Source organism: Nipponia nippon, unplaced genomic scaffold (assembly GCF_047370975.1).
Source record: "Nipponia nippon isolate SJK-2023a ecotype South Korea unplaced genomic scaffold, ASM4737097v1 scaffold_30, whole genome shotgun sequence".
Lineage (NCBI taxonomy): Eukaryota > Metazoa > Chordata > Aves > Pelecaniformes > Threskiornithidae > Nipponia > Nipponia nippon.
The window spans coordinates 4,260,827-4,286,141 of record NW_028262348.1 but is presented as its reverse complement, the minus strand read 5'-3'; the positions used below and the strand labels follow the sequence as shown (position 1 = coordinate 4,286,141).

Genomic DNA, 25,315 nt, shown 5'->3' with positions numbered 1-25,315 from the left:
CAGCTGCAAATGTAAAATCTCGGCTTTCACCTTCTGGGCAGTATTAACCCACCACTGCTGGCTCTGCTCTCTTCTCCCTCCATCAGAGCGACAAGGTGACCATTGTGGATCACCACTCAGCCACCGAGTCCTTTATCAAGCACATGGAGAACGAGTACCGATGCCGGGGAGGCTGTCCTGCTGACTGGGTGTGGATTGTCCCGCCAATGTCTGGCAGCATCACCCCAGTTTTCCATCAGGAAATGCTCAACTACCGTCTCACACCCTCCTTTGAGTACCAGGTACTGTCTGCACCTTACCTTCCACCAGTGCTGCATGCCCAAAGGTATAGCCAAGAGCAGGGTGGGAGCTGGAGCTCAGAAGATGCAGGAAGGAGAGGGACACCATCTCATCCCATCAAGAAGCTGTCCCTTGAGGCAGTGAAGTCCATGAACAAGTACAATTCATGATTCCCCCTAATGTGGTGTAATAAACCCCTGGATGTTACACCTTTCCCCAGGGCAATGGCTTTTTGCCCCTCCATGGGAACATGGGACAAGCTGAGACTCCAGCTTTTACTCTTGGAAGTGGAACTAAGCAGAGCTCCTCCCTTTGGAAGTGCCTAATTTTGCACTTTGATGGGTAGGTGAGGAAATGACCTGGTAGTCACCATATCCCTCCAGCCTGCAGTTTGAGTGGATGGGTCCTGCCAGCTTGGGGATCCAACAGTTTGATGGGGGGGGCTCCTGCCCAGCAGGCCAAGTAGTGGGCTTAAACGCTGGTGCTGGAGTATTTAACACTTCAGACCATGGGAAAAAAGGCCCTAAGCAAACACGTCCTCGTTAGCCAACCATCCCTGCTCTGTTGGTTTTCACACAATGTGACCTTTAGTCAAGAGCCCTTAAGGAACAATCACAAAACAGGAGCAGTCTGTTCATTTCTATAACCAATCCACCAGGAACCCCGATGGTTCCTGGCCATGATTACAGACAGCCGCCTGCGAGGGCACTGAGTTAGCTTCTGCGTGCTTGTTCCTTGCTTCAGCTGCCTCCCCTTCCCAAAGGACCTCTTAGGAAATAAAAAACCTGTGGGCTGGGGAGGGGGAAGGATGCGTTTCCATCACCTCTCCCCTTCCACTGTTGCCTGCCTTCTTTTTGCCCATGCTCTAGTAATGCCCATCTCAGAGGTGAGAAGGCATTTGGCCAGGTGCTGTTACAAGCCAGCAAGGTTTATTACATTGCAATTTTTCTTTGCATACTCCATTGCCCAACTGCCCCAAGAAACCCACGGGGCTCCAAGGATCAGGGACCTATACAAGAGATCAAGAGCTGCCAAGAGGTCAGCTAGTCCTCCCCATTGCGACTAGGGGAATTCAATGCTCAGTGCTGTGGATAGAGCATTTCTCGAAGCTCTGAGCACTGCCCATTAGTCGCTGCTGCTCTTCTCTCTCCTAGCCGGACCCCTGGAACACCCACGTCTGGAAAGGAGTCAATGGGACGCCTACCAAGAAGAGGGCCATTGGCTTTAAGAAGTTAGCAAAGTAAGTACTGGCGGGCTCTGAAAAGCCCTGGAGCGCCTGGGGCTGGTCCTGACTTTGGGCAGCTCTGTTTGCTGTGCTGTTTGATAGTGCTACGCTATGGATGTGTGCAAACTGATGGGTTGCGAGCCTGGATCTCAGGCCACTGAAGGCTTTAGCTGCCAAGAGGGACATTTGGAGAAACAGGCAGTCCTTTGAACACCCCATTAGACCACCAAAAGGTGTGTGAGCAGGTGAATACTGGATGTTGCATATAGTGTCTTCACCCAAGCTGGTTCATTCTTCAGTAAGGTGGTCTTCAATGCTCAGGAATGGCTTTCTCACTTCTTGGGGACACATCGCCTCTTTCTGCTTTCACAGCCTCCTGGGGCAGAGAGATCACTCATCACTGTTCAGGGCCATGCTGGCATAAGTGAGATGAAACTTGTCTCCATATTTCTCTGTCTCTTACTGACTCTTTAGCTGCTTGAGGAGCATTTGTCTCCAGCGCGTGTCTAAACCTCCAAACACCCACTTTATAAGGAGGAGGGAGACAGGAATGAGGAATCTCCCTACAGGTAGCAGATGGATCAGGGCCGAGTGGAGGTTTGCATTTCATGGCCACTTGACCCCTAGTAATGGGCCACGTAAGTCCTTCTCCCCTGCCAAAGCTCCTAGACAGCAGGGGTGTAGGAATGAAGTGTAATTTGGACCCTTTGGCTGATGCTGGCCTGAACGCCTCCCCCGTGGGCTGTTGGCAGAGAGGTTCTTGTAGGAGTTGCTGGCTCTGTGGCAGCAGAGCCCTGGACCAGGACTGGGGAGGGCTGGGGCTGCCCTGGTATCCATGGCCAGGCTGCCAGGTGGCCTTGTGTTGTTCACAGCATCTCCCCACGCTTCAGTTTCCTTGAGTCCCTACTATCAGTTTGCTCCCACTCTTCAGCTGTCAGCTTCTGTAAGCTATTTTCCATGGTGCATCCATAAACGCGATCAGCAGCTGATGAATGTGCTCCTTAGGCTGACACTGCTGCCCGGGTCTGGGCTGCAGCCCGGGGCTGGTGGAGAGTGCAGGAAGATTAATTGAGCCATTGAGTTAGAAGAAACAATGCTTTTATTTGTGTGTGCGCAATTGATAAATGATTTTATAAAAATGTGAGCATGGTGGGTAATTTAAAAAAAAAAAATCTCCATTGTTCCTGATGTAGGGGGGAGGAATTTTTTTTCTAATTCACCATTAATCCTGCCTGGATCTGAGATAATCAGCTGAACAAGTGGCAGACTGAGCCCAGCAGTCCTGAGTGTTGCACTTGGTACTGGTCGCAGCACGATCTTGCTGCCTGCTCAGACAGGCTGTGCTGGTTCTGGCCAAATCAGAGCATTCAAACCTGCAGCCCCTGCCCATCCTGCCCCTTCCCTCCCCGGGGGCCAGGAGACACTACTGTCATGGGAAAGCAAAGGCGAAACTTTAATATGCAGAACAATGCTGAGGAGTGATTGTATAGCAGCAAATATAAATGCTCCTGAAGCTGACTTCAACATGGAGGGAGCTGCCCGGAGGAGCCAGGACATACCAGCCTGCTGGGGTTTCAACTTCTTCTTGCCCCCCCCCTTTTTTTTTCCCCAAGTGATTTTCCAAACCTAAAGCATTTCTTCCCTCCCTGGCAGGAGGAGCAGGGGGGAGCTGGGCTTCCCTTCTCCTGCCAGTGTAACCAGTCCAGCTGCAATCTCTGTTCCCCATAGCTCATCTGAAGGGGGTGCAGGAGTCCTGCTGAACTTGATCACCTGGGGCAGGGGCTGATCACCCCGTCAAAGTGAGTCAAGCAGCCCTTGTGCTTGCAAAGGCCACAGAGGTGCTTTGTGCTCTCTCAGCCCCTCGAAAACTGCCCCTTCCCTATCGCAATACATCAAGCTAAATCCAAACCTGCCTTTCTGGTGGCCCCACTTAAAGGCTCGATGGTCCATTTAGAAAAGGTGAAAATATTCTGCACTTAGGAAAAATAATGTTGATGTCCAAATTCCGTGATCACGAATGGCCTTAAAATAATAAACTTGTCACACTGGGCTTGCTGCCCCACCGTGCAACCCAAAGCTGGCTGATGATAGCCTCCCTTGTCCCCCATCGCTGTGCTCCCACTGATGCCAACCCATCCAGCAGTGTTAGCATGGACAAGGAGCCAGTGTTTCTAGTGCTGCATCACTGAGGCCAGTGACCTCTCAGGGCCCCTCTGCCCTGCTGTCAGAGCAGAGCCAGTGGGGAAAACTGGAGCAAATGCATCCAGTCACGATTGCAGCCACAGGAGGCAGCCGGCTAGACGCAGCCCTGCAAACGCTCAAATAAATGTGCAACCTCTCAGCCTCAGGAGGGCTGTTCCTCTGAGTAAAGTTCATAGCATTGCTGGAGTGCAAATCAAAGGGACTACAGACAACCTCGTCTGACCTTCTCAGTGTCTCGGGGCTTTGTGTGTGATGTGCAGAGCTCAGGCGCTTCTGCTTGGCGAGGACACCTCCTGCAGAAAGGCAGCCAGATAGGATTTAAAGACATGAAGACATGGACAAGCCACCATTCCTCCCGTGGCTTGGGCTCTGGTTGGTCTCCAGCTTTTCCTTTGAGGTTATCCCATTGCTGCTTTCAGCGACTGCTGCCCCTGATTCTTCTTCTGCTTCTCTGTCCCTGCAGAAAGACCACCTCCACACCTGGTTTAACATTTTCCTCCTTACACCCATTCAGGTATTTCAGCTCTGTTTTCAAACTTCCCCGTCCAGTCTTCCTCTCTGACAAGTTAAGACAAGCACGCTCTTCCATAGCTTCCCTGTTTGGCATATAACAACAAAAAAAGTGACGCTGCAAGTTTTTAAGACAGGCTGTTCATTTAATAATAAATAAAATGGTGTGAATAGTCCGGGCTAGAGGCACTGACAAGGAAGCAAGCTCTCTTACCAGGACTTATTCTTGCTTCCTAGGGCTGTGAAGTTCTCAGCCAAGCTGATGGGACAGGCCATGGCCAAGAGGGTCAAAGCGACCATCCTGTACGCCACTGAAACAGGGAAGTCGCAGGTCTATGCAAAAACTCTGTGTGAAATCTTCAAGCACGCTTTCGATGCCAAGGTATTGTACTAGCTCCCAGCCTCTGCAAGATTATGTGTGCGTCTGGGTGGCCCAAGGAAATACGTGGCTGTTGGAAAACACATGGCTCAACGCATGTGGAGCTTCCCAGCTGCCAAGGGTCTTCAGAAGCTCCCAGAATCCTTCTGGGTCTGGATTGAAGCCTGCACACGAATAGCATTTCCAGTTAATGCTCCTGCATTGTGGCATACATTTGTCTTCTGCCTCTCAGCTGGTAGCCCCATGGTTTGTCCATGTCCCTTGAGGCTCTTATTCTCATCCTCCCTGTGCGGAGATCTCTGCCAGTGCACTGGCATGGAGTCAGCGAGGAGATGCTGCTCCCATCCCCAGGAGGACTGGGGTCCATCCCAGCAGACTGGCTGGTGGTAGAGCTCCCCACCAAGGGCCTCTTGCTAATGTCTCTGTTGCTCCCAGGTGATGTCCATGGACGAGTATGACATTGTGCACCTAGAGCATGAAACCATGGTCCTGGTGGTCACAAGCACATTTGGCAATGGAGACCCACCCGAGAATGGAGAGGTAGGACAGAGCACAGGGACGGGTGCCTACGGCAGGGACACGGGCGGAAGAGAGATGGTGGGGAACAGGGAAGAGCGTCCTCTTTTTGCTCAGCCTGAGCTGGAATCCCAAAACAGGTCCAGGTTCTGGGTGATAACCTGCTGCTGTGCTTGCCTGCCTCCAGCCTGCTCTGAAATAGGGATATCTACTTATTCCCTGCTGTGAGACAAGTAACTAACCTGTTGCTAAATTCATCCTGTACAACTCATGTCAGGGTCACGCAAAAGGTGCCAGCCCCTTGGCTGGGGAGCTACGACCTCATCCAGCCCTGTACAACAGCGTTGCAGGCTGCTGGGAACAGCAAGCAGAGAGCAGAGCCGCAGCCCAGGCTTTGGTCACAGCTTCGTTTCCTGCAGAGACTGGCAAAACTGACGGCCTTTTTTTATTTCTTCTCTGTAGAAATTTGGCTGCGCATTGATGGAGATGAAGAATCCCAACTCCAACCTGGAGGAGAGGAAGTAAGAGCACCCCAAAACCCTCCCCTCCCCATCACAACCCCAGCAAGCAGGCAGCCCTGCAGCCGGGACAGCCTGCTTCTCTGCTTTCCTCCTCTCAGAAGGGAATGTGAAATCCCTATGCAGGTTTCAAGTTTGCAAAGGTCCAAGGGATGGGACCTGCCTGGAGAACCAGGGGATGGAGCGGGTAGAGGTCCCAGGGAGGACAAAAGCACTGAGTCAGGCATGCCTGTGGACTCCAGCTTGTCATTCCCTGGGCTGGCATTTTAAAGCTTCTCTCTTCAGCTGTAAGAGGCAGGCATCTATGAAAAAAACAAATAAAAGCAGAAATTCCCCCAAAATCATCAAATCTGAGAGCTGGGGCTGTCCAGGAGACACGAAAATAGTAAGACTTGGAGGTAGAAAGGAATTCCCAGCTATGTGGTTGTAGGTGGGGGAGGACTTGAGAACCAGATTTAACTTCTTGCATCATGTGAAAATATTTCTAGGGAAAATAAGAGCTGTTATAAATTCCGGCTGTGATGTTTATAACAGTGAGTCTGGAACTGGTAGCTTGAAGACAGGGTCTGGGATTTTAGAAAATCCCCCATTGGTGGAAGATGAGTCTGGAGCATCTCAGTGCACATCCCAGAGGCTGGGAAGTGAGGGCAGCCAGCAAAGTGTTAATCACTTGGGGCCTCCTATTATTTTAGCTATTAAGTACAATATATTTCACTTAACTGGGACACTGCTCTGCTCTGGAGTCTCTCCTGAGTTAACACAGCGATGCTCGCAACTGCCAAAAGGCTGCTCCTTAATTAAGGCAGAATTAGCACCGGCCAATGATGCAGTGCAATTTAACCGCCCCGACTTTCTGCTTGGGCAGCGCAGAGCAGTGCCGGCGGGGCTGCAGAGTGGTGGTGAACACCGCCGGGCAGGGCAGGGACTGATTTGTACCCCTCCGCTGCTGGCAACGCAGCAGCCCTGAAGTGGTCTCCTTGCTGTGCAGCCAAGTCATCTGATGGATCCCTGCAGGGCTCACGAGCCGAAAACCCATTAGGTTTCTAATGGCCTCGTGCCTTAATGGGGACAGCTGACAAAATGGGACGTGCAGGCTGTCCTGGAGGTGTCTGGATGGAGAAGGGCCATTTTGCATGTGGTTCTTACTCCAAAGATCTTCACTTTTTGGGACTGGGTTGGTACAATGTTGGGTTGGGTGCAGAGGTGCCACCTGTGGCAAGCCAGGCAGATTTGATGAGATCAAAAGCATCTGAGCTCAGTGCTGGCTGTCCCAGTCTCCTCTAAATGTAATTTAAGGGACTGGCAGGAGTTTCTAAGAGGCAGGACAGCTTGTGGCTTGGTTACCTGACAGCAAAAGTGGTCAGAGTGCTGGAAACAGTGACCTGCGAGGACAGATCAAAAGGGTGAGAGCTATTTTATCTGGAGAAGAGACAGAAATGCAGTGCGGTAGCAGACTTCACATACAAAAAAGGTGACTGCAGAGGCAGAGGGAATAAATTACTCCCCGTGGCCCCCCCGGGACAGGCCAAGAGGTCATGGCTCTGGATGGTAGGAAGAGATGCTGACGTTAAGCATGAAAAAAAGCTTTTGGAATGAGAAAAAATGGCCTGGAAGAAACCATCTGGGGAAGAAGGGCAGGGTCAGCCTGGCGTCTGTAGGAAAGGGCTGGATACAGCAGCTTCTGCCCACGCACCCCATGGACTCCCAGCTCTGTGTCCACCTGGGGATGCTGAGGGTGGCTGAGACCCCGCAGGGTGGGGATCGGTGGCCTCTCTAAGGCACAGTGTCTCAAGGAGCCTGCCAAGGCACTGCGGTCGTAGCTCTCAGACCACAGCCCAGGGGTTTTGCTATGGTTGTATGTTTGGTTCCTTCTGTCTTACAGCAAGGGCTTTCCAAGGGTTTTCAGAAGCATTCATAAGCCATTCCTATTTAAGGACCCACTGTTCAAATGCAGCCCATCCTTCAACAGTCATTCCCCTGCCACAAGGACCTATTCATTTCAGCAAAAGCTGCTGGTGCCCCGACCCTGGGCCCAGCACCCAAGTGGGGAATGTGAGCTTCATGCCCATCTAAACTGGTGGGCTGTGCTGCCCTGCCTTCACCACGTAACCCGGGGTGAGGACATGGCCCAGGGACAGCAGAGAAAAAAGTGGGTCCATCCAGATGGAGGGAAGCAGAATAGCATGAGAGGTCTGGGCAGAAAAGAGGAGGCTCCGGAGCAGAGGTGGAGCACAGGGCTCTACGACCCTGGCAGTTATTTTGCTCAAGGGTTGTCTCCTCTGCGTGGTGTGCTGGGTGCAGGAGGTCTGCTGTGACTCATCCACACACTACTGCTTCATTGCTCTGGCAGTATATTTAGAAACTCTTGTGTAGAGCAATTTTTGAAGATGGTTCAATTCAGAAATACTTCTGCTGTTGTCAGATTTTTTTCTCCACTCCCCCTCCCCCTCCTCATCCCCTCTTCTCTCACTGCTTTTTTTTTTGTTTTATTTCCCATGAATGAAAAAACCTTCAGAATATCTGTTCAGACATATACCCGACCTTGTGTGCAACCAGGGAAGGACAGGTAAAGCTGAAGGTCCTGTCAGCTCTGCACCGCTGGGGACAATGTGGTGGCCAACACCTGAGTCAACCCACTGGGATGTGACTGGAGGACCCCATGGAGCAGACCAGGTCCAGCTGGGGGGATGAAACATATGGGCTGCTATGGCATATAGGAGCACATTTCTCTGCTCTAGCCACTGATCATGGTGCCTGCTCATGAAATATTGAGCCCTGAGCTTGACCCTGCTCTGGTTTGGTCTCCTTCACAATCCAGTCCCCTCTGAGCACGCAGCCTGGTGGGAACCACACGCACATTTATCACCACTCTAGTACTTGATGTTGTTGCTGTTTGCAGGAGCTACAAGGTCCGTTTCAACAGCGTCTCCTCTTACTCGGATGCACGGAAATCCTCAAGCGATGGCCCTGACTCCAGGGACAACTTTGAAAGCACGGGGCCCCTGGCTAATGTCAGGTAAATAGGACAGGGTGGGAGGCAGCAGTTTCTTGGGACAGAGCTGGAGCTGGTGCTGCAGAGAGCCTCTTTCTCCTGCCGCAGCTCTTACCTAACACATGATGTATTTTTGCAATGCGCAGATCCCTCCACGCTCCCTCATGCTGATGTTGTCCATGGTGGTGTGGCAGGGGGAGATATCGGTGTCCCTCCCAGCTCGGTAGCCACAGCTGTGTCACATCTCCGTAGGTTCTCCGTGTTTGGGCTGGGGTCCCGTGCTTACCCCCATTTCTGCGCCTTTGCCCGGGCGGTGGACACTCTCCTGGAGGAGCTGGGTGGAGAGCGGATCCTCCGCATGGGAGAAGGGGATGAGCTCTGTGGCCAAGAGGAGTCCTTCAGGACCTGGGCCAAGAAGGTCTTCAAGGTAACCCGCTTCCCTTGTGCTCCAGGGAGGAGCAGGGGGTAGAAGGACACAGGGACAGAGCAAAGCTGCTGGTTAGAGCTGGCTCAAAACCCAGCTTCTCCTTCCCTACACTGGGACACCCATCCATCACCCTGGCCCACAATAAAGACGTTGTCCACATTTTGGTGGAGCTGACACTCTGGTTTGTGCTGACTGCCAAAGAGTGAACGCTACATTGAATTCCTGCATTATCCCAGATGCCTGGGGGAGGAGGGCACCACGAGATATGCCCCTGGCCACCGGTACAGCCCTCCACCATTGGGGTGTGCATGTGTATGTCCTCCATGTATTGGCTGAGGTGGGTGGGACAAGGGGAGTCATGGGGCTTGGTCGGAAAGCCCAGGGGCAGCAGGGAGATGCCTGAGAGCCTGGTGCGTGCTGCAGGCAGCGTGCGACGTGTTCTGTGTGGGGGACGACGTCAACATCGAGAAAGCAAACAACTCCCTCATCAGCAACGACCGGAGCTGGAAGAGGAGCAAGTTTCGCCTGACCTACGTGGCTGAAGCCCCGGAACTCACACAAGGTATTAAGACGGGGTCACCCCAGAGGGCTCCAGGCGTGGGGCAGGTGGAGGAGAAGACATAGCGGGCTCAAGTGGGGGCAAAGGGGTCAAATCTCCTTCCTTATTCTGTGTTAAATTCCCAGCATTTCATCTTGCCTTTCCCCGCCATCACATGCCCAAGGAGCAGTTTGTGATGGTCTCAGGCCCCTCTGGCTGGTCCCTGTCTGTATCTGTAACAGAGATGTTGGTATATGATCTGATCTCCCTCCTCCTGACCCCATTTTTTGAAGCAAAGAGCTGGAAACCTGGGAGCTTTCCAAGCTTGCTTTGTCCAAATGCTGCTCCGCTGAGCGTTGCGGTGCAATGGCAGGTCCAGCCCACCGACACCTGGCCCCTCAGCACGGCTCCTGCAGCTGATGATCTGCCGCACTGGCTTAGCTCTTCCCAAATTCAGGCTCTTTGCTACCAGCCAGGTGGTACTGGCAGCGAGAGGTGCATGCCTGCACGTGAGGGCACGTCCCCGCGCCTCGTGCGGGTGGTTTTGGGGCCCTCCTCAGTCACTAACAAAAGGGACACGTGTTTGATTCCCCCATGGGGTTTCTGATGCCCCAGGCTCGCTGAAGCTTTGAAGGAGATGGGGGCAGGAGGGTGATCAAGCTGATGGTCTGCTTGCTGCAGCTGGCATCAGCCAGCTCCAGTCCAAAGGGCTGAACCCACCATGGCAGCTTACAGCCCTGCAAAAGCCAGAAGCTGTCTGCCTTGGCCGCACTCTGCTGCGTTGCTTCACTGGCTCTTCTCCTCCGCAGGATTGTACAGCATCCACAAAAAACGCGTCTATGCAGCCCGGCTTATCACACGCCAGAACCTGCAGAGCCCAAAGTCCAGGTAGGAGATGCAGCTGCCCCGGGACCTGTGGGAGCTGCATGTACTCGTGGTGCACCCAAGCATCCATGCACGCAGTGCTGCAAATATCCCTTGACCCCTGAACGTCCCATGGATACCAGCTTTGTGCAAATCATCGCCAAGGCTGGAAGCCATGTGAACCCAGTGAAGGGTGTTTCCTGCCTTCTTATACACTGAAATCTCTGCCGCTACATAACTTAACCTGCTGCCTGTAAGGATGAGAAGATGGGTGGCAGCGCTTGTGGAGTGGCAGGGTGCATGCAAAGAAAGGATAAAATTGCTGAAGCAAGAGGTTAAACTGATTTTCCCTTTTAAAAAGTCCCTGAGGGTGAGTCAGCAGTGAGGGGCGGTGGACACTGCCGTGTCCTTTCTAGCTCCCTGCTGCGACTTTGGCGACATGCTCAGCAGGGCACCAGGGCCTGGACATGCCACCACTGCCCAGCACACCCAGCGGCTCTTGAGGCCAGAGCTCAGCAACTCCCTGAGGGAATCCCCCAAAACACACGGTGCTTTTTCTCCTTTCCCTATAGCCGCTCGACAATTTTCCTGCGCCTCCACACCAACGGGCACCAGGAACTGCAGTACCTGCCTGGGGACCACTTGGGCGTTTTTCCAGGGAACCATGAAGACTTGGTCAATGCCCTGATCGACAGGCTTGAAGATGCCCCTCCGGCCAACCAGCTGGTGAAGGTGGAGCTCCTGGAGGAGAGGAACACAGCTCTAGGTAACCAGGGCCACCTCTACGTAGAGGTGGCCTCTCTCCTCCTCACCCATCCCTTGGAGCAGTTCTTGTAGCTCCTTGGGGAGGTAGGTGGCCCCCAGGAGAAATAATTTCCCATCTCAGTGGTGCATTTGCCTGGATTCGGAGCACCTCCTTCAACCTTCCTCTGCCCAGAGCCATTGCTTATCTGCATCTGAGGTGTAGAGCAAGGGTTTGAAGGATGAGCAGGGCCCTGGGGAGAAGACGTTTCCTTGTTTTTCAGAAAAATTAAAGGTGTTTATATTGTCATGGAAAGAGCAATGTCTAGGACTGGAAAGAAGAGTTAAGGGATCTTGATGGACCATCCCAAGACTGTATTTCGGGATAAGTCTGGTACCCTACTGCCATGCACAGTGTAACAGGAGATGGAAAACAGTATTAACTCAGAGTGACTGGGGCTGAAGGTAGTGGTGTATCAGACTCATATTTGTGCTCATTGTACAGCATCTCACTTGTAGCATGAGGATATCTCATTGACTCTTCTTTCCAGCTCTTCATCATTCACTGTCCCAGAGCTGATAAGAGGGAATGAAAGCAAGGATTTGTCCACCTTGGCTCCTATGCTCAGCTGATCCCATGGTTGTGCTGAATTCCCTCCTGGCAGGTGTCATCAGTAACTGGACAGACGAGAACCGTGTCCCACCATGCACCATCTTCCAGGCGTTTAAGTACTATTTGGACATCACCACCCCTCCCACACCCCTGCTGCTGCAGCAGTTTGCTTTGTTGGCCACCAGTGACAAGGAGAAGAAACGTCTGCAGGTCCTTAGCAAGGTAAAGCCTCAGACCCCAAGCCCAGGTTCCTCAAGGCTCTGAGGACAACCACAACCCCAGGGCATTTTCATCCCACACTGTGGTTAGGCTGAGTCTCTACCTGTGACAGCAGAGCTCCTCCTGCCTGCCTTCACTGCCACCCACCCCAGCTTTGCCGTAGGCCTGGTGGGATATCGGTAGAGGCACCTGGCTTGGAAGAGGTCGATGCTGCAGCGCTCTCCTCCCTCCCTCCCTCCCTCCCTCTTTCCCTGGCTGCAGGGCTTGCAGGAGTACGAGGAATGGAAGTGGTCCAAGAACCCTACCATTGTGGAGGTGCTGGAGGAGTTCCCCTCAGTGCAGATGCCCTCCACGCTGCTGCTCACACAGCTCCCCCTCCTCCAACCGCGCTACTACTCCATCAGTTCCTCCCCAGAGATGTACCCAGGCGAGGTCCACCTCACCGTGGCAGTGGTCTCCTATCGCACGAGAGGTACCATGCTTATGCAGGGGGTCAGTGGAGACAGGCTTGGTGTGGAGAGCAGGGAAAAAGCATTAGCACATGGGCAACACCACAAGGAATTTGGCAGAGAGATGTTGTTTTAAAGCCTTTCTACCTGCTGCAGTGACTAGATTCCTTCAACCCATGACACTGCTGTCCCATGTTATGGAGAATGGCCGTCCATCAAAGGGCAGTGTATTGCAGAGATGCCAAGATCTGGGTCAGGTACCAGCAACAGACCAGTCACAGTGGCTCCAAGCTCCACGTGGGATCATTTGCTTGCCCACACCAAAGTCCACATTGCCACAACTAGCCAGATCTCTGTACCTGTGCAAACAGTGATGTGTCCAAGCAGCCCTGGTTATGGTGTAGACGGACACAGCCCCGTCACCCCTGCAGCAGGCAGGACACACTGGCCATTCATCTAGGGCTGCCATGGAGGGCTCATGTCTGGAAGCACTACAACATGATGCTGCTTCTGCCAAAAAGGACCAAAGAGAAATTGGGTGCTTCCTAGGTATTGCGGAGGTCCAACTATCCCAGGGCTGGGTCCTGGGTGAACTTGTGTAACTCCACAGAGGGATCCCAGCGCCAAAATTCTACCAAGTTCATGGGGGATGGATGCAGAGACAGTAAAGGTTTCAGTAAGGTGTTCGTGTGGAAAGTAGCAGGGAGGGTTTCAGAAAGGAAAGCAACTGGAGTAGTTGGCTGGTGTGTCAAGTACAGACGTCCTTTTCTCCCCTCCTAGACGGAGAAGGACCAATCCACCACGGAGTCTGCTCCTCTTGGCTCAACCAGATACAGACCGATGAAATAGTGCCCTGTTTTGTAAGAGGGTAAGTGGTTCACACAAGGCAAGGGATGAAAAAGATGGGGTGAGCCCCCTTGCAGGATGAGCTCTTTGTCCTCAGTTCTTCTTTGCAAAGCACTAAGGGTGAGGAGAAAACAGGGCTGGATTTGTGAGCAAATGGGTCCCTCTCAGGTGCAGTTCTTCTACCCTAAAATGCCACTTTTTGGGATTTCACCTCCTTTTCTACCCTTCCCTCTGTGGGTGGTGTCTCAGCTTGCTGTGGGCAGAGGTGAGGGAGGGAGCACCCTGCTTGGGTTTAACCGGCGTCTTTGATGTGTGCAGTGCGCCTGGATTCCACCTGCCCCAGGATCCCCAGGTGCCCTGCATCCTCATCGGCCCCGGCACCGGCATCGCCCCTTTCCGGAGCTTCTGGCAGCAGCGGCTTTTTGAAATCCAGCACAAAGGTGGGTCGACACTTGTTCCTCCTGTTTCTCACCCAGACTGGTAGTGTGGGGATGGGGGTCCAGTCTCCTGCCTGGGCTGCCCCAGCAGAGGCAAAGGGCTTCTTGAAGCAGCAGCTGAGCCAAGTGCGGGCTTGGAGGTCAGCCCAAACTCCCAAAACAAACTCCATGAAAACCCTCCTGTAAAACTTTGCAAGTTTCTATGGCAGAACTATAGTGCTGGAGTTGTTTTTTTTAAAGAACATTTAATGCAAATTTATCTAAACTACGCATTTTCCACTGATCATTTAGACCATTCAGGAAAAAAAGAAAGTTTAATTTCTCCCCAAAACCTGGCACAAGTGCCCCTGATGTGATCCTCGGCCATGCACTGGCTCAGGCAGTGCATTACTTTCTCCTTGCTGGTTTTTCCTCCCTCCCAGTTTGGCCAGGGAAAGCTCCTGGCAGTCTCGTGCTGAGTGCTGGGGCTGCTGACAGATCTGGAGGGTGGTGTCTTGCAGAAAGCAGGTATCCGTAGTCCCTGGGCTACCTGCTTCCCCCATCTCTCCCCCAGGTCTGAAGCCTTGTCCTATGGTCCTGGTATTTGGCTGCCGGCAGTCCAGGATCGACCACATTTACAAAGAGGAGACGCTCTTTGCCAAAACCCAAGGTGTCTTCAGAGAGCTGTACACAGCCTACTCCCGGGAACCGGACAAACCAAAGGTGCGTGGCAGGCACTGCTCCTGTCCTGGTGTGCAGCCTCAGGCGGCCGTGGCCAGCCGGCACGGCATGGAGATGCTGGTTCCCTGGCACAGCCACAGTGGGTTATGCCCTGCGGCGCTCTGGTTGCATAAGTGTGCAGGATCGTGCCCTTCCCAGTGCAGCCCCGTTCCTAGGGCACATCCCCATCCCTGCGCCAGCCTGAATGTGTGCCCACATTGCTCACGCTTTGCCCTGGAGGGCTGCAGCCATCCTCACCAGGTGGGAGCAGATCAGGAGGGGAAAGGCACGTCTTCCCAAGCAGGTGGGCAAGGAGGGATGTCACCCGGTGGGGTGACCCGGTGGGGTGGCCCAGAGCCAGTGCAAACATCTGGTCTAAATCCCCACTACCACCTCAGCAGGCCTGGCAATGAGGTATATGGTGACAGTGTGAAAATGCAAGAGCAGACGATGCTTTGTTGCTTTCCCCATCTCTTTTCTATTGTTGTGGGTGCTGTGAGGTGCCGGCATGCTCCCCCAAAGAGGTGGGTGCATTGCACTGCTGCCTCGACGGCAGCTGGTGCACACAGCGCTGGCTGGAGCGTGCAGGTGGATAGGGCTGAGAAGCTGTAGTTCATCTCAGCTCCCACCTCCTCCTCCCTCAGAAATACGTGCAGGACGTGTTACAGGAGCAGCTGGCCCAAACCGTGTTCAAAGCACTGAAGGAGCAGGGAGGCCACATCTACGTCTGCGGGGATGTCACCATGGCCAGAGACGTCCTCAAGACCATTCAGCGCATTGTGAGGCAGCAGGGCCAGCTGTCGGTGGAGGAGGCAGGCGCTTTCATCAGCAAGCTGCGGGTGAGTAGCGTCTGCAGCACGAGACACCACGCGAGCTCCTGCCACGGGCGCTGCACCTGGTGCCTCCTCCTGCAGAACGGGCAGCACCGAGGAGACGGGTGCTGCGGGGGAGATTGCGGCTCCTGCCCACGCTGCCTGCACCTGGGCAAGGTCAGGAGCATGATCTTCCAAAGCTTTGGGTGCGCAGTGGAAGTGACCTTGCTTTGCAGGAGCTCTGCTCCAGGCTGCAGCCCCCTCAGCCTGCGCTGGGCTCCTGCGATGAGCCTGGTGCTGCGCTGAGCACTGACACAAGCTCTTTTGGGAACCCTTGGTAGCCCAGATGGGGCTTATTCACCTGGTTAAGTCCCCGCTGTCCCTCCATCATTGCAGCAAGCTAACAGGGCAGTTTGTGGGTCCCCCTCCCCAAATCTCCCAGGGGCAGCAGCAAGCCAGCCACATGGACAAACACGTTGCTGCAGATGTTGCAACTGAAGCAGAAGTGAGCTCAGTTTGGGACACAGGCCCAAGAACAGATGCTTGAATGGCTCTGCTTCTGCCCAGGAGGATAACTCAATCCGATTCTTGCAGGACTACCCCTTCCGAACCATGTCCCCACACTCCATCCAGGAGCCAAGGGAGCCCAGAGCTGCGTTTTTAGCTGGTTTGCAAGCAAAAGCTCTTGTACGTGGGCTGGCCTCGGGGTACTTGTCCCCCTGACGGCCAAGCAGTCCCTGGGTTGCCAGCAGTCAAGGAGGTCTAATGCACTGAGCAGCTCTGCCACTGCCCCACGGTGTGACCTTGGGAAGGTCATTTCACCTCCCTGCTTGTGCCTGCCCCTCTGCCCTGCCTGTCCCACCAGCTCTTGTGACAGGCCCCAGAACATTTGCTGTGTATTTGGTACCTACCCATGACACGAAAACTTCTTCGTCCAATACCAACCATTGGTAAATATTTTTTTCCCCCCTTCTGCCCCTCTCCCATTCTCTGTTTCAGGATGACAGCCGGTACCATGAGGATATTTTTGGAGTCACCCTGCGTACGTACGAAGTGACTAACCGCCTTAGATCTGAGTCTATTGCATTCATTGAGGAGAGCAAAAAAGATACGGATGAGTGAGTTGACATGTTTATTTTAACCCCTGGGATGGTCTCCCAAGTGCGTGGGCTGTGGGATGGGGAAAGGAGCTTTAACTTTTGCACACGTGTGGTCCTTCTTATAGCAGAGGCTGAGAAAAGACATTTGATTTTTGTACTGGAAGCAGAGGCTGCTGCCGGGCAGGGTCTCTGAAATAGCTGTCACCTCGTTAGGACAAATCCCCCCCAGCCTTCCTGGGTTATTGCACCTGTCGCACCAACGTCCTCAGACCTGACAATCCCATCCAAATGGTGACGCAAAGCAAAAGTCCTGCCCGCTACCTGCCTCTGCGCCCCTGCCAGCGAGCCGGTGGATGACGGGCTGGAAGGTTTGCAGGATCCGTGGCGAGGGGTGGCTCTTCCCAGCTCCAGGGCCAGCTGGCGGGGTCCCTGGCTGGCTCCAGGGGTGCAGGCGGCTGGTACCCACAGCATGGGGAGGTCTCCAGGCTGCTGCATGCCCAGTTTGGAAAGATCTGGAGACTTTTCTTTCCACTGTTGAAAAAACAACCATAAGAAGTAAAAAACCTTGACATTTGCTGTGTTTGTTTCTGCTCCACCATGTCCTGCCATTTGCTCAGCTCTGTCTCGGTGGGATTTTCCCTGGCTGAGCAGAAGGATTACTGAGGATAAAGGATGAGCAGCTGCATGGATCTTGCTCCTTGTCCTGGACCTCAGCAGCTTGGGGTGCGATCCCTTCCCTGCACTCCTGTGCCGTGTACTGCCCGGCTGACCCGGAGCTGGTTTCCCAACATCCCTGAGGTTTGGTAGGAATTTTTCTCCAACACAGCACATACTGTGGGGTCTGCACTCTATGCAGAGTGCCTCAGTTTCCCATCTCTAGGTAGGGATAAGGGTTACCTACCTGCCCACCTCACCCACCTGCACAGGGTTCTGTAAATTCCTGTCTACAACATGGTCCCTTGGGAAGTCCTTAGTCCTAGATGCTCCTCACCGCTCCTTCTAAGGCCAGTCTTTCTCCCCTTTTCCCTTGCAGGGTTTTCTGCTCCTAACTGGACCCTTCGCCCCAAGGGGATGCCAAACCAGTCCCAGCACCTGCTGCCCCCTCCAGCCGGAGGGCACTGGGTTTTGTATTTCACGGACACGGTGGCTCCTTTTCCGTGGGGAACTGCCCATGGAAAGCGCTCTGTCTCTCGTCCTGTTGTTGTGTCCTGATGATGATGATGATGATTTTTATTTCCTTTTCTTCCTCTTTCTCTTGCTCTTGTCCTGTGGCCGTTTCTTTTCACCCCCTTTCCCTGGATTTCCCCACTGAAGTACGATGGCTTTATAATCTGCAGTGGCTCTTAACAGAACTTCACATTTCTCCTTCTCATGAGGGCATTTTGCAGCTGCATGAAATCGCCACCTTTGTGATCATCCGCATTTTTGGTGTTTTGGGGGAGAGCAGAGGCGGCAGGGGCTGGGCAATGGCCTAGGTCTTGTCGCTTGACCAGAGCTGGGGGTTGTTTCCCCCAGGCTCCCCCTTTCCCCAGCTTGGGGCTTGGCTGAATCCTTGCATTTTCTTGGCTTTTCTTTCGACTTGTACAGACCTGGGCACATGCCCGAGGCTGGGGGCAGATGATGTGCAATGCCCTCGTGCCTATGAACTCTGTTCATCCCCAAGCAGCCTGGGTACAAATGTGTCTGTTTTGATCCAAAGGGCAGGATGTCTCCGATTCACGTGTCGTGATTTCTCCTAAATGGACTCTGCGCTATGTTTGCCTCCTTCTCTGCTCCCTGTTCCCCATGAGCCTCTCCTTTTGCTCAGTCCCCACTTTTGCTGGCATGAAAGTCCTCCCACAGAGGAGCAAGCACCGAACACACGGGCTGATGTGTATGCTAGGGAAAAACTCATGGCAATGACTGCTGCTTGGCCAGGCTGTCCTCCAGAAGGCTTTACAGGAGATATGTGATCTGCAGCCATGATGCTGGTGGGAGAAATTCAGGGACCGGCTGCATCCCAGAGCTTTGCATGCTGTGAATGTGTGAACCCTCTCCCAGGTGAGACTGGAAAGCCACGAGGATGGGAGAGAAGCGGCTCCAACCCTGGCTGCAAGAGGCACCTTCTGGTAACAAAGCCTATTTGGAAGGCAGCACTCAGAGGGTTACGGAGGCTCCTGGTCCTTGGTGAGGATGTGCTGACCAAGAACTCTTGGAAGCCCAGAGAGCATCGGCTCCATCTTAGTGCAGTCTTGTAAGCAGTTCTAGGACAGCAGACCCCAGCCACTTCCACACCTTCGGGAGCAGAAAGTGCCAGCATGGAGTGACCTGCCTGCCAAAAGAAATAGATGTGGCATCTCGGTGGCAAGCCAGCCCTCTCTGTAGACTCTGCGCCACCTGCCAGCGGCACGAGCTGTCTCTGCCGGGATATCTCATGTGAGAAGGGAGGTGAGATCGGCTGCAAAAATGCTGCGTGATTCTGGGCTCTGACACGCTCACACTTCAGCCCTGCTGCAAAAATCTGGCCCCAAAAGCAATCTGTTAACATGATCACAGAAAGGTATCAGTCCCTTTAACAGAGAAAAGCTGTCTGCAAGGTAAAGCGTGTGCGACCTTGTGCGTCCTTCCTCCTTCTCCTCCCTTCCTCACCCTGAAGAAGGTTTGTCCTCCCTCACTGCCAGGACGAGGACAGCAGGGCATAGTTGCAGCTCTTGGTGGAGGCAGGAATATGGGGTTGACATTTTGAGCCGGTAGATGCTGGTCCTTTCCTCCTGCCTGTGCCCTGCTGAGCTGATGCTGGTATGGAGCAAAGCACCTGCACTGGTGGCAGCAGAGGCTTTGTCCAGGAGCTGCAGTGGTGAGCTTTGCTTTCAGAGGGCTAAGATTAGCTGCCCCAAGCCAAAGTCGGAACAAAAAGAGCTGCAGGAGGTTTGCTGCTCTCACAGCCCATGGCACAAGCTGCGCTGGCTCCCCTGGCCCCAGGCTGGGCAGTTATCCCCACCCTCAGCCGGGATCTCCTGCCCTTTCCTGCTGCTTGGCTGGCCACCTCTCCATGTGCCGTGACCACCTTCTGCAACGTCGACTCCCTGAATGCTTGAAGCAGCTCCAGCCCAAAATCCAGGAGCAAAAGGCCTCCAGGCACTGGGAGAATTTGAGATCCAGGTCTCAGTTTTGCTGGTCCCAGCAGAGCATCTAGCGCGGCGTACATTGCGAATGAATGCTGCCACGGTGTGGCCAGAGCCGAGCTCGCTGGGCTGGCAGGGTGGCTGGAGAAGGGTTTGGAGTCAGGTTCAAGGCCAGGTTTGTGTCACTGCCTGGGGACTTCACAACCTGGAGGTGAAAGCAGGACAGGCCAGGAAAAAGGGCAGCCCCTGGTCCACCTCTGTGGGTGGTGCCCTGATCCCAGAGCAGGCAGCTGGATGGGGGAGCTGGGTCCCTTTGCTGCTGGGATGTGTGAATTTGGGCAGAGGTCCTGTCTGTGGGAGCCAGCTCCCTGACCCGAGAGCTGTGAACACACAGCAAGCCTGGCCCTAACCCCCAATCCTATGGCTGCAGAAACAGAGTTAAAGAAAAAAAATTAAACTCATCCCGTCCTTTTGGGAAATTGGATTCTGGCTCTAGACTTTGTGCTCTGGTCCTCCTTTTAGTAGAAGGAGCGATGCAACCTGAAGAGGAGGTAGTGCCCAAAGAAATGTCCTTGTCTTCGTCCTCTTTCCAGCTCATCCTGTGTTGCCGGCAATTAGTTTTCTCCTGTCCTGCCTTCTGCCTGTATCGGTATAACATCTCCCATCTGGAAGTCATGTTGCTGCTGCAGTCTGTGTCTGAGATGAATTGGCTTGCTTTTCCTGCACCCCAAAGCACACCACCTCCATCTCCCCCTTCCACCTGAAAACAGGGGGGAAGCACAGTGGAGAAGGGAACGGGGTGTGTGCCTGGCCTTGCGGTGGGATCTCCAAAGGGGTTTGTGCAGGGCAGGCAGCCAAAGCCATCTCAAGTTCAACAGGCATGGGGTAGGTGAGTCCTTCAGAGCCCTTCAGAAGGGAAATGCTGGTTTAAGGCCAGCCTGCCTGCCTGGCCCTGGAGAAGAAACACCCTTCCTGCCGTGAAGGTCCATGCAGTTGATATGTCCCCCAGGGCTCCGGGCTGCCTCTCTGCTCCCTCTGCCTCAGCAGGACCGTTCGCTCCTCACAAGCCGCACCACTGGGAATTTTGATTCATTATTTTTTGTTGAGTCAGTCTCAGATGTCTTAACTTTCCATTCGTCCCTCTTACCTGCAGGGGCTTTGCACTCCCCTCCAGCTTAATTTTCTCCCACAGCAAAGAGGGGAAATATAAACTAGTGGATCTGCTTTATCATTCCACAAATGCGGCTCTTCCACCAGTTGTCTGGACTCTGCTCATCTCGGTGTGACATTTCTGACGCGTGGCTGTAGCTACAATATCTCCGGCATGCATAAACGGCAGATAGCGAGGTGGGGTCTGCTGCAGACCGGTGCTGTGACCTGCTCAGGGGTGTCATGCCTGGAGGGGTTGTGCCTCTCGGGCACTTGGTTCACAAATCTGTCACCTCTGGGTCCCTGCTGCCCGTCCAGGCTCCTGCACAGCCCCACGCAGCTCCTGCAGCAAGGGGATACTGGACCTGATGGACACCCAGCCTGATCCAACGTCCCAGTCCCTCTCCTGGAGGACATTCACCACTGCCTGTTTTTCAGCAGCTCAGCTCCTTTTTGCTCCCCAGGGATTAAACATAAAGAGGCTTTTCTCTAAACAGGAGATTTGATTTTCAAGACACCATGAAGTGAGGGGTTTTTTCTCAAAGATTTTAATTCGTAGGTTTTTCAAATGTCCACAGAAAGTTGTATACGAACTTGAAAACTCATGGGAAATGGTTGTCTGTTTTACCAACCTGCTGTGTCCACTAGCAGGGAAAAACAAGTTGTTCATTCAGTGCAAGGGTATCTACTGCCTGTGTTGTTGATGACTTCAAAGGTTTCATCTCCCCAGAAGGACTGCCTGGGAGTTTGTTGTTCTTCTATTTATGAGAGACAGCGGGAAAATAATGAGACTTCTGCCATCAGGAGTAGACTCGCAAAGATGACACCTCCACGATCGTTGCTGGGTAGGCTTGAGCTTGTTGCACTAGAGGAACTGAGCCAGTCGCATTCACACTGGCCGGAGAAATGGGGGTTTGAATTTGGGCTGTCCACGTGCCCTGTCCCCTGTCCTGTGCCTACACGTCCCCAGGGGCGAGCAGGGGACTCTGTTCACACCCAGAGCGGTGTGAGCCAACGTGTCCGTGCACGACCAGTGAACTTACAGCTGTGTCCTGAGAGAACGCGATTGCACCCATGCAGAAGAGGAGATGGGAAGAGACAGGAGCTGCATGAACCTGTGTCCAGTCTAACTGTGATCTCTCCGTTAGTTCCTTCACTGTTACTATACGACGCCTCTCGCCCCGTCCCCAGCTGTAACCCAGGCTCCCTCCGCTGCTTCCCTCTGGAGATCCCCCCTTTCTCCTTCTCAGCCCTGTCTGTCCAGCCAAACAGTACAACGAGCTGCTCAGCGAGGGTGGGTCCTGGGGGTGGCAACGGACCCACAGTGCCTTGTGCTGGGAAGAGACTATTGCATCAGGGTCACCCTCCCGGTCCTGCTCTCTCCAGAGATGCTCCTGGCACACAGAGACTGGGGGGTGAGGGGAACAGATGACTTCATTTTACAAGGGAAATTCTTGGTGGGCAAATTCCCCCTGGGATAGCTGAGAGCAAACTTATAGCCCTGCTCAGCCGTGCTCTGCAATTAATCTCCCAGCGATGGGGTTTTAGAGAGGTATGGAGGCGATGCAGGGTTAGAGTGTGGGTGCAAACTGGACACCACCTTCTGCAAGCACCATGGGTCTGGGAACACCTACCACGTACTGGAGACCACGTTTTTATTAAGCTGGGGGTGCGGGGAGAGGGTGTGTTTGTGCTTGAAGCCTTGTGGACTTGCACCAAGCCCAAGCCAAAGCTGCTGCCTCCCGACTTACGACCACTGAAGCCATTACAGTCCTCTGATTTGTACCTGTGCGGAAGCCACAGAGAGTTCCCGGCGTTTTTCGGAAGGAGAATTTTATGCCCAAAACTAAATTTTATGCCTGCTTTCACTGGGGACCAGTTTTCAGCTTCAGAATCGCTCTGATAACTTTGGAATTGCTTTGATAGTTCCAGAGGGGAGTGCAGTCCCTTTACAGAACAGATGGAGCCACATTTTTCAGGACCATTCAACTTTGCTGTAACTCTGTCTTTGTTATAACAGTTTCTTCTGCTGTAACAGGAGGAGCAAAATTTAGCCAGTGCTGAACGCTCTTGAAAACTGTATTCCTGAACTGGGACAAAACGAGTCTAGAATCCGAGTCCTCCCAGACAGAAATGCCTTCCACACCCGCCGGTTTCAGTGGTGTTGGGGATTTCAGCAGCTTGCAGGATCAGGCTTTCACAGCAGCAGCAGCAATTTCATGACGGCAGTATTTTTGCATGTGTCAATCTGCACTTGCCTGCAATGCATGACTCTAGTAATCCATTTGAAATCTACCCTCGACAGGGAGATCTGAGCGCTAGCTTCTTCCATATGGCCGCGTGTGTTTAATAGGAAACCAGGGGAGCTGGAGAAAGCTAATGAGATTGCTGCTTTAAAGCACTTGGTTCCAGAAGTAAAACAGATCTTACCAGAGGTCGAAATCGGCTTGATTCTAGCATGGGTACACGAGCAACTCATGAAATACTGAAGTATTGTAATGCAGATATACTTTTTTCCTGCTGTGCCGGGAATGAAGCAGACTAGAAACTCTTGGCCTCCACCCCTACAGACGTTTGGCTGTGATGGAGGTTTGAGCCATCGAAATCACAGGAAAAAAACAGATTGTGAGTTCATTGCCGAGCAGCTGCAGCTTGTTTAGCAGTGAGAGAGCCTCACTGCGAGGGCTGCTGCTTTCCTGCCTTACTCATTCATGTACCTACCTGGCCAGATTTCAGGGAGGGAGGAAACACTTCAAAAGCAAGAAAATCGAAGCTGTGAGCCTTGCCCTGAGAATCCCTCGTTGAACAGGAGCCTACAGGCCAAGGCTTTGCAGCTACTCCTCGTTGCCACGGCGGGGAAGCGGGCAAGACAGCGGGGGCTTGTATCCGCGGGTCTAAGATTGCAGGAGCTGTTCTGGGGCTGTGGAAAAGCGGGAGCGTGGAGCTGGGCTGCGGGCAGGCTCCTGCACCGCCCGACTGCAGTATTTGCACGCAGCTCTGTAGGGCTGGTTCCGAAATCTGCTGGTGAATAACACTGGGCAAAGTATATTTCTTCTGGGGGCCTTCTTAACACTTTAAAAATGTAAAGACTAAATACTGAGAAAGTTGAGCTAAAAGAGCAACTGATTTGGGGCTTCTTTTTGTTGCTTTGTTTTCATGGCTTTGGGTGGGGAAAGCAAAAAAAAAAAATTATATCAAATCGTTTTGGACAAAATCGAATATTTTGTCCCCACAATAACTGGTAATGGAGATTTTAAAATTTTCCAAGAGCAACAAGACTGCCTTAATATGTATTCAACTCCAACAAGAGGCATTAGCACTACTCACTTCTGAACCCGCTTTTTTATTTTTCTCTCCGTGTGATCGTGGCATGGAATCATGTCTTAACAAAATACTCTTTACACTACTCAACAGGATGTCCAGAAACAGAAGACAGTGGTTCAGAATCTCCCCGTGCCGAGCATTGAAGTGATGGCTTTGAAGCCAATGAAATTCAATGCAAAATTTCTGCTTTATTAGAATTCTACAAAACAGGCAAATGTCCACAATTCCCAAGGTTAAACGTGCTCTGCTGCCTTGAGATGCCTTCAAAAAACCCTGGGATCTGTATGCTGAAAAGAGCTTGAGAATAGCTTCCCTGGTCTGCAGCAATATCCCCAGCTCTGCTAGAGCGTACACAATTCCCCAGGCAGTAGATGAACAGAGTAAGATGACTTTCAGCCAAGACTCATTGCTTTTTAGATTGCATGTAGTTAGAAACATGAGTTCTGCCAGCCGCCCAGGGAATTTGATACTCAGTGCCAATTAATTTTTGTAATAGGAACAGGGATTTCTTCCCTTGGTTCCCTTAGGCACCTTTGAAAAGTGTAAGCCTCAAAGGTTGGTTTGGATTTTTTTTTTTTCTGGTGGCCTTTTTCCTGAAGAGCAGCAGTGCCGAGATGAGAAAGGGGGTCTGTGAAGGGTAGCAGCGTTGGGGCAGGCAACTCCCAAACTTTCCATTGCAGAGGTTTTCTAAACTCTTCAGATGTGGGTAAATTCTGCTCTGCCAGGTGGGACTCCAACCTCTCGCTGCTCTCTGGTCCTCCTGCTCCTTCCTCCTGCCCCTCAGCACCTCCTCATGTCACTGTGCCTTCATTTGGTTTATAAAATGATACCATGATTTAAGACTGGCACATTGTCTTTACTCTCACTTTGCATCCCATAAGACAGGTATGTGTGGAGGGGGGGGGTAGCTTATTTTGTAGCTTTTTGTGTGATCCTAAGGTAGGTTTATTCTGAGGAGTAAAGGGGTGGGGACAGTGGGAGCAGGGATGAGCCGGTGTTGTATTTGGTCATACCAGTGCTTTAAGCGGTCAGAAACATGGTTTTCCCCTACCTCTGAGCTCTCAATGCTGCTAAAATCTCTGCCATTCGTACAATGTACTCCAGCCCCCTCTCTCAGACCGCCTCTGGCTCTGTTTGCAAGATATCCACATTGTTCTAAAGCATGCACCTCTTTCTGTATAGTTCCAATCTTCTGATTTTATGGAATACTTATGCCTGTTTGCATTACAGTCAAAATAAAAAGGTGAACTAAAATCTAGTGGACCTTGTTCTTCTCTTATCTCTGGGTTTTTAATGCTGAAAGGCCTCTCCTGATATCTTGGCCTTGCTCTGGTTCGCTACCTGTAATGCCAGAGCACTGTAAATAGGATGG

General features: G+C 52.8%; 1 protein-coding gene across 2 annotated transcripts in view; it reads left to right on the top strand.

Annotated features, from left to right (window-relative positions):
- NOS1 (nitric oxide synthase 1) overlaps positions 1–25,103 on the top strand; it is a 59,023-nt gene extending 33,920 nt beyond the window's left edge. The window contains exons 12-29 of one of the 2 annotated variants that reach the window (XM_087768760.1): positions 87–281; positions 1,434–1,519; positions 4,454–4,598; positions 5,031–5,135; positions 5,574–5,632; positions 8,529–8,645; positions 8,874–9,048; positions 9,472–9,610; positions 10,396–10,474; positions 11,023–11,216; positions 11,857–12,026; positions 12,285–12,495; positions 13,253–13,340; positions 13,637–13,758; positions 14,309–14,457; positions 15,099–15,293; positions 16,266–16,384; positions 17,400–25,103. In XM_087768760.1, the coding sequence (XP_087624886.1) occupies positions 87–281; positions 1,434–1,519; positions 4,454–4,598; positions 5,031–5,135; positions 5,574–5,632; positions 8,529–8,645; positions 8,874–9,048; positions 9,472–9,610; positions 10,396–10,474; positions 11,023–11,216; positions 11,857–12,026; positions 12,285–12,495; positions 13,253–13,340; positions 13,637–13,758; positions 14,309–14,457; positions 15,099–15,293; positions 16,266–16,384; positions 17,400–17,415 (2,364 nt within the window). In that variant the 3' untranslated portion in view covers positions 17,416–25,103. Of the gene's footprint in view, positions 1–86; positions 282–1,433; positions 1,520–4,453; positions 4,599–5,030; positions 5,136–5,573; positions 5,633–8,528; positions 8,646–8,873; positions 9,049–9,471; positions 9,611–10,395; positions 10,475–11,022; positions 11,217–11,856; positions 12,027–12,284; positions 12,496–13,252; positions 13,341–13,636; positions 13,759–14,308; positions 14,458–15,098; positions 15,294–16,265; positions 16,389–17,399 lie in introns of those variants that run through there. The other variant, XM_087768761.1, reaches the window with a different exon arrangement.
- The last annotated feature ends 212 nt before the right edge of the window (positions 25,104–25,315 follow it).